Source organism: Siniperca chuatsi, linkage group LG10 (genome assembly GCF_020085105.1).
Source record: "Siniperca chuatsi isolate FFG_IHB_CAS linkage group LG10, ASM2008510v1, whole genome shotgun sequence".
Taxonomy (NCBI): Eukaryota; Metazoa; Chordata; class Actinopteri; order Centrarchiformes; family Sinipercidae; genus Siniperca; species Siniperca chuatsi.
In genome coordinates, this window is record NC_058051.1 from 14223434 (window position 1) to 14232052 (window position 8619).

The window sequence follows — 8619 nt, forward strand, 5'->3', positions numbered from 1 at the left end:
TTTTCTGCATTTCTGGTGATCTGCTATCAAGACTGATTTGCCTTGATGTTTTAATCTAAGATAGTGACATTTGCCTCTAGAATATTCCTCTGAAGTGAAACAGCATTGTAAAATTTACAAAAATGATCTCATGCCATTGGTGGATGTTTGTATAAAAAATATTGAGATGAAAAGGCCAGACATTTTTGCAGTATAGGCACAAACTGCAAGACAATCACAACACATCGATGGATTTTTTGGTTTTATCTCAACTGCTTGAATACCATGTTTTAGCCTCCTCCAATATGACTAAAACCCCATCATCCCAAGGCGACTGTATGTGATGCTGCCTCACGCTGTCCTACACGTGAATAGTGCTCGTACACGATTTCCACTGTCTCTGCTGCTGTGGCTGCATTTACATCTCCCTTCCCCCTCTCAAGTCAGCTCCAATACCATCCTGTCTAATATCCCACAATTTCTGCAAAAGGCTCCCACAGTTTCCACTCAGCCCCATCACGGGCTGTAATGAAGAGTGAGCTACAAAAAGGTGGACGAAACTGAGCAAAGCTGATGTATGGAAAAATGTCATTGAAGTGAGTACTGAAAGACTACTGCACATTCATCACTGTAGATAGTATGCTATGTGAGATCCTTTAGAGAGAAACCAATTGGGCCACAGATCTGACAGAAGGTCACTTTATTCTACATAAAGAGGATCTCAAGAGATCATGAGATTCATACTGCTTATCGTCACTGTTAATGCCTTTCGTTTGTAGCTGATCCTCAGGCCCCATGATGTTAACAGGGGGAAAATGCCAACAAAGTCACCAGTTACACATCCGGAGGGTAACATCCTCACTGTGTCAACTATTAAGTTTTCTACCATGTCTGATGTTTCCAGATGTTTCTATAGACTTTAAGGCCCTAATTTAAGATAATTAAAATGTGTTGAGAACAACATGCTAACCTAGAAAAGCTTTCGCAGTTTAATAAACAATAACCCATATCATTAACTTAAGTTAACCAACACAGCACTAAAGCAAAGAGGCTGTCAAGACTCTAATGTTTAAATATGTGCACACACGCACAAAATTGAGTAGTTAGTCAAGAGTCAAAATAAGTTGTGGAGTGAAAACCACAAGTGGCTTGGTGAGCTACAAAGCTGAAATCGCAACTTAGTGGGAAAGGGCATTTATCACTTTCCCCTTCTGACCACTGCCACATCAAGTACATTCCAGCATTCAGCCTATCCCTTGATATGCAATGCCATGTTGTGGTTTCTTACTAATTTCAAAACAATTATTAATGAAAAGGGATTCAGTACCAATGGGAAAGGCCAACATGGCTCTGTGCCTCAGTTTAGCTTGCAATAAATAGTAATGATGCCATTTGATTTTAAAACCCAAACATAATCCTGCATGAATTTCACCAAAACAAACTGTAAATCTCAATGCAGACTTTATGTATGTCTCATTTTCAGAGAAGATTTTTAATAATTGACAAAATCTGATAACAGGATCTAGTCATCATACATCATCAACCTTAAGGGGGTAAAAGGGCAGAAATGCAAGGCAACACATCATGAGCCAACGTAAACTAGAGCACATGATATTATGAAAAAGGAAAGTAGAAAGAAGAAGTGAGAAGCTTTTTTTCATTCATTCAACATGTTTCTGCAGCAGAAGAAAACTGTTGCGGTTGCCTTGACTACCCAGCATAGAAGATGACAATTCCTCACACTCTGACTCATAAGATTATTGTATCTTTCTGGTTATTATCATAAAAATGTTTCACAGAACTTCCACCTGCTCTCAATATAAATTAGGCTACAGACCAAATCATTAAAACTTTGTGTAAAGAACATTACAAAATTGCAAGACATTGTCACAAGTCACTTTCTTTTTTACAGCTGTTAGGAGGTATGTTTATTGAAAATTGGCTGAGCTGCACGACATATAGCCTATTTGCGCCTCTTGTCTGAAAGTCCCACGACACAGCATGAGTGAATAACAGACAGACATCTGCCTGTCCTCCCTCCTCATTAGGAGGTCACACTGGAATGTGAGAGTCTGCTCTGTAAGTAGTGCATGTGGGCAAATGTGTGTCGCTCCAAAACAACCTCAGCATGAGGCGATGAGGACTGTAACACCCTGAGTTGGTGTGTGTGTGTAGGTATGTGTACACCTACAAGGGTCACAGGGATTACGGCAGCAGGGCGTGGCAACCTGAGGCAAGCCTGTGGATTACTGGTCCTAATCAGGTCAATCGGTCCTGTCTGCACAGGGTTCAGCAGCAGGATGCCCATCCCTCAAACCGATGCTCCCCATTTTACTCCCCACTTGTCCTGCCAGCTCTCTCCTCAATGACCACGATTCATTCATATGAGACGGGTTCATTGTCATTTCTGCTGTGGTATAGTCTCCTCTTATGTGTAAATGACACTAGAGCTGAGCGGATTCCTCCCTGTAGGGTTTCTGTAAGGTCACCATCCACTTAGCTCATTCTGAGAGAACACTCAGCAAAATTGTATCTGAAAGGTGAAGGTTTAATTGATATAGTGACCTTCTGTTTGTTCTATCAATTTGTCAATTAGTTTACTCTTAGTTAAGGGGATGATATTGTGTAACATCCATCCAGTTCTTGAAAACATGGACAGGCTAGGCTGGTATCTTGACAGGGCATTCTGAATACCATTCCTAAGACTGAATGCAGGTTTGTCCACTAAAGTCAATGTAATGCTCTAACATAACAGAGGATCTGCTTCTCTTTGTGTGCCGTGCAAGATCTATTGACCATCTTTTGCCTTACATTAATGAGTGGCTGCTAAATGGCTGAGGGGGAACTTAACACATGGATTACATAACAAGACAGAAAACACATCAGGGCCCTAATGAAGGCAGGCTTTGGGTGTCCTGGCATTATTCAACATTTGGAGCACCAACACTAACTAATGCAACAGCCCATCGCGTCACCCCTTTATAATTACATTAGCTCTGGTATGTTTAAGAGCTTCTACTGAAAGAGGCCTTTACTTGTTTCCAGCCTGCCTGCAGAGGCATTGGACACATTTCCTGCACACTGGATAATCAATTTGCTGCCCCTCTGCCTGCACCCTATCCTTGACAACCCTCCATGCATGGTGAAAGAGAGCGAGAGAGGGAGACAGCATATCCTGCCCTTGCCCCCAAGCTCTCTCTTTCTCTGTGTTGTTGACACACATATACGCATATGCCCTTGGGTGAGTCACAACAATAAGGGGAGTGTCACGGCCTCATCCACACATCTGCCAAACACCTACAAGCTGACCAAGCAACTGCATAAAACATTCCATTTCTGTGGGGCAGCTCTCAGTCCCATTTAAATGTTAGCCATCAACAAAGATACCATAAAATAATAGAAATACACAGGTATCACATACACTGTTTTAGGCTAGCACTATTGCACCACTGATTCTGATTGCAGCAGCGGACTGAACTGTATTTTGGCAAACGTATGACATAATGAACATAGAAATTACAAAAAATTGATAAGTGGATTATGCTGCAGTAGTGGTTTGAGAGGTTTCTCTTAATGTTGTAATACTTTTTTCTGCTGTGAAAATTTGTCAAAATGGGAATCCATTGTTACAGATATGAATTTAAAATCAAGCAAACTACAAACATTTTATAGCCACATTTCAAACCAATTGGTGAGTATTTGATACTCAAAAGGCAGATTTTTTTGTGGAGTATGACAAAGTTGTGATGAATCATAGATACACTGCCTTTGATAGCTGCAAAAATATACAAGTCCATCTGCTTTTTAATGATGTGTTTTAATTTTTAACACAATTAGGGAACTACACACATCTGGCAGTCATGAAAACCAACCATGTCACTGTGTGAAAGAAAACACTAACTCCTCAAAATCAAAGAAACATACTTTGCACAATTATTGAGATAAAATTAAAATAAGGACTCATTTTACCATTACATACCATAATCATAATAAATATGGCCATCCATTAAAACATTGTTGAGACCATGGCCATCTCTTGACCTCCCAAACAAACCACTTTTATATTGTTTAGACTAAAAAGTTGGCTGAAATCTAGTGAACCACAACTACAGAAAGGTCAGATTTTCACACTGCACGTCAAATAATCTCAACAGCATGTATGAACTGTGTGTGTTTGAGCCACTAGGTACTGTTCAACCTCTCAGCATCCTAATAAGACAGCATTCTCAGCATACCATCTGCAATGAAGTCCTGATGAAGGGAGAGTATGGCCACCTGCCAGCCTCCCTTTCTGCTCTGCAATCTGCCCATGTGATCGGAGGTAGTGTAGGCAGTACTGCAGCCTCCTCCTCTCCCTCGCTCACACACTCACTAACCCCCCAACACACTGCATATTACACTGCAGTTCTGCTACAAACCACGAGTCACCCTTCAGCACCTCCGAGTGACATTGGCATAATGAAAACCCAAGGATATGGAGTAAAAGAACAGGGGATTTGACACAAAGCTTCTCTTTGGTAGAGTGTGAGAGATAAAGGGCAAGTGAGCCACAACTGGTAGGGACACTTGATCTTATGGAAGATTCATAAAGGCTTAGTCTAATGAGCCCGATAAGACTGACAGACAAGACTCGAGGCAAATAAGAGGGCCTTCTGGAAGAACAGGTTTCTGCCGTCACATGCTGTCTTGTTACTGGGTCATTAAATGTTTCCACGCTAATGTCAGGGAGATTGTGTTCATCTGCTAGCTGAAATAGGACATACAGCACAACCATGAGTAAGGAGGCAGCTAGCACTTCACAGTACCCGATGACTCACAGTCACAAGTGACCAGGTTGAATCACAAGACTACAAACAACATTCAGGTCTTCTCCTCCTTGCTCTGCTATTGTCTATCCTTTCATATATTCTCATAGATTCCACAATTACAGCAGTGAAACATGCAATCATCATAGATTTCCAGAATCAAGTTCAATATGTTTGTGGAAAGATACTGAATGATGCATTCAATGTGCATAATTATTAAATTATTACAATTTCAACACTTGTTCAAGTACACATATTCAGACTAATAAAATGTTATTTTAGTGTATATTTTATTTCACTACATCCATTTTTCCACTAGCAATTTTGAGTTTTAAGTAATTTTGCAGCCCTATTTTCACACATCCTCCACAAAACCAAGAATGATGAACATGAAGCAGCTGAGCCTCCATACAAGCTTTGGGAAGCATACTAAGTGGATGTATACAACACCCATCTTAATCACTGATCCCCATAATATGTCAAAGGTGCAACAAATCTGCTGACACTGCAACAGATGAGAAATCAAGCTCATTTTTATTTTATGTCAGTAGGCCTTTGTAACTTTGACCACACCACTTCAGTTTGTTGGAGAAATTAACAGCAAAATACAAATCAATACATCTTGTAAATGATTAACTTCTGGTCATAACACTTCACAAGTCTCTAGAAGTTCTTTACAAACTGTTTGTGTACACTAAGAGATAACATAGTCATAAACTACAAAGTATCTTGCACATTGATTCTAAACACCAACTGTGTGATAAAGCCTTGATGAATGGGGGGGTATTAGCAGGCTACGCTGTGTGGCGACCCCTGGGTCTCCCAGTATGACCCAACTCAGCGTTTCTCACACAGACTCCTAAGGCATGCAGGCCCCTTCAGAGGAGGAGGAATTTCCCTCTGTAAGCCTTTTATTCTCTTTCAGGCTGTTTGTCCCCAACCGTCCACTATTCAGTTTGCTCATTCTCCTGTTCTCTGCTAAGACCCCAGAAGGAAGACCATGCGGGAGCATATGTGGCATACCATACTTCCCTTAGCAGACAGGCCTGCATAAATTCAAGTCATGGTGTTTGGTTTTGTGTGCGTGTCCTTGTGTGCATGCCAGTGGACTACTTACTTGTCGTGTTGCCTTGCATCTGAATGATACATTTTGAATCCTTGCTCATCTCCCTGGAGTTGAAGGGCCGAACTCGAACGGCGACTTTTACAGACGCCCCAGACATGTTTGCGGTTTAGAACTGTCACCCAGTAAGATTCCTTGTATATCCCTCCTTAGGGTAAACACAGAAAAAGAGATGTTTGCATCTTCTTTGTAAAATTAATATATGGCGTTAAATAAATGAAGCAAGGCTGTGTTTGTTTCCTTGTTTAAAAAAGGATGAACTGCCAGAATGCAACAGTGCAGTGCACAAAATGTAAATCACAAACACAATGAAAGTCCACCCGCTCCCAATTTCAAGTCATAACAGTTTACAACAAATATGGCCGACCAAAACCACTGAAGCTCTTTAATATTTTGTAAACAGCAGACACTCAGACATTAAACAGTCAAATAAAGAATGCAAGATGATGCATTTATTTTATAAATCCACAGTATATGCGAAATAAGCTTTTGATGAATGCAAAATATGAATATTGCATGTAATAATTGGGCTGCAAAAACAACATTATATATATGTTTAATTATAAACACTACTTTCTGATGTGTTTTCAGGCAATTAAAGCTATACATCCTGCTCCCGGTGACTACCTAGGCCAAGTATCTCATGTTTTTCCATGTCCTTGCAGTCAGCCATACTTGCTAAAGCATACGCCCATGAAATTCTATCTACCCTATTTGGTGTGGGCTACAGTGGGACAGTGAGCCGGGGCTGTCTGCTACATCTAACAGTGATCATTATGTGCAGACAAAGAGCTTAGATTTTCGTTTGTAAAATTTAAATTCGCCGATGTTAGGAAGTAGGCTAATCCTCCGCTGCTGTAATGTTGTGGTGTAGTGCAGGGAGGAGTTGCATGCTTATTTTAGCAGCACAGACTCGACGCATTATTCCTGATGGCAAGGTTTAAGGAATTAACATTAAATCATAATGGGTGCAATGTTTCAAACAGTAACTGTTAAATTGTATAGTTTTATTGTAAACTAGCGTTACGCCATGAAATGTTAACTGCTGTGACTTCAGTCTATGGCACTAGACGGAACTAACTAACCTCCGGTGTCTGCCTGACGGATGTAACTATACAACCATAGACAAATAGTGTGCTCGTAAACAAGTAATATGATTTACTTTGCAAATTAAATAGGAATATAAAACGGTTATCGCAAGCAGGACTATGTAACTTAAAGCTCCGAAGACACCGCCAGACACTCGCACGTCTGTGACTAACGTTAGCTAATACAACTGCTCACCAGCCACCAACTGCCTGGAATTAATCTGTAATATCAACCCCGTGCACTACAAACATTAACAATATAAATAAAGACATTATTTCAACGTTTGTACTCACGTTTGAAGACTCTCACCAAGACAACACCATAGGATGGTGGCGAGAACTAATGTTAGCTAGCGGGCGTCAAGATGTGTTGTTTTTTATCGGAATCCGCGAGCACGAAAACTGTTATTAAGTCCACTTTCGTGAAAAACACCCATTATAGCGGTATCCTCCGCCGGGTGGATCTGTGATTGCAACCGGTGCCTCCTTGACGAGTTTATTTTCCAGAAGAGATACAAGGCGGACGTCTATCTGCACACAAGCAAAAAGAAGAATTGGTTGATAGAGTGCCTTGATGTACTGAAGAGATTACGTCAACTCCCTCTCGGCCACGCTGACTGACAGCCTGACGGGCCAATAAATGAAGAGACATCGGTGACTAATGTTTCGCAGAGCCAATGGTAATCCTCAGAATCGGAAGTGGGTGGGGTCTCTTTCTTTTTTTTTTGGACCGTGACGCCACACTGCAGGATTTCTATCCACTGCTCCCCGCACCGCTGTCACCGCAAAGAGCGCCGTCTAGCGAGAAATGGAGCATGTCACATCCACATCTCAATGCCTAAAAAAAATAAAAAAAAAATAAACTAGTACTGTACATATCATAAACTTCACAATGTCTACAATCCTACTCTAAATGTAAAAAATACATTTATGCCCACATAAATGCCATAAGTGAAGGCCTATTCCACATTCATATATGCAAAAATATTTATTTTGAATAAATGAAAACCACATCTCCAAGCCACTGCTCATGTTTTTGTGCTGGATTCAACTCACTTTCATTTAGGTAAAGTTACATATAGCTTTTGCGGTAGTATAGTTTTTCATGATGTGCAACAAATGTGAACAGCTTACAGACTGACAAAGGGGTAATTTTTGTTTTTCAGGATAAACTGCTCCAGTTCACCCTTTATTATTCACACAATCTTGCCAATAAAATTGGGACAGTTGCCAAGTTTAATCCATTAGTTTGTAACAATTACAGTAGGAGAATGACTAAGCTTATGCATTTGGGAAACCACATAACAAAAAACAGACTGTTACCAAGAATAAGTTATCTTTGCATATAAAAAAAAGAACCCCCCCCCCACAAGATCACGATTTTGAATAGAAAGGTGTGATTATGGCTTATGAGAAACCTTGACTTGTACGTTTACCCTCCAAGTTATAATTTGTCATTTTTATAATTTTTTGCAGTTTGAATGATTTTATTGATAATTTTAATTTATTGGATATGTTCATTTGTCACCTGGATTGCTGCATGTTTACCCTCTTTACATATATATAACTATTAGAGAAATAAGCTTTAGACTTTGTATAAATCGCTGACATTTTGTAGTTGTGT

General features: G+C 40.2%; 1 protein-coding gene across 18 annotated transcripts in view; it reads right to left on the bottom strand.

Annotated features, from left to right (window-relative positions):
- Window positions 1–7606, bottom strand: part of kif1b (kinesin family member 1B) — a 60597-nt gene extending 52991 nt beyond the window's left edge. For 9 of the 18 annotated variants that reach the window (XM_044212099.1, XM_044212101.1, XM_044212103.1 and 6 more), the window contains exons 1-2: window positions 7290–7602; window positions 5902–6055 (exon numbers count right to left, since the gene is read on the bottom strand). In XM_044212099.1, coding sequence (XP_044068034.1) covers window positions 5902–6007 — 106 coding nt within the window. In that variant the 5' untranslated portion in view covers window positions 6008–6055; window positions 7290–7602. Of the gene's footprint in view, window positions 1–5901; window positions 6056–7289 lie in introns of all 18 variants that reach the window. The other 9 variants (XM_044212106.1, XM_044212110.1, XM_044212104.1 and 6 more) reach the window with 4 other exon arrangements.
- Between the last annotated feature and the right edge of the window lie 1013 nt (window positions 7607–8619).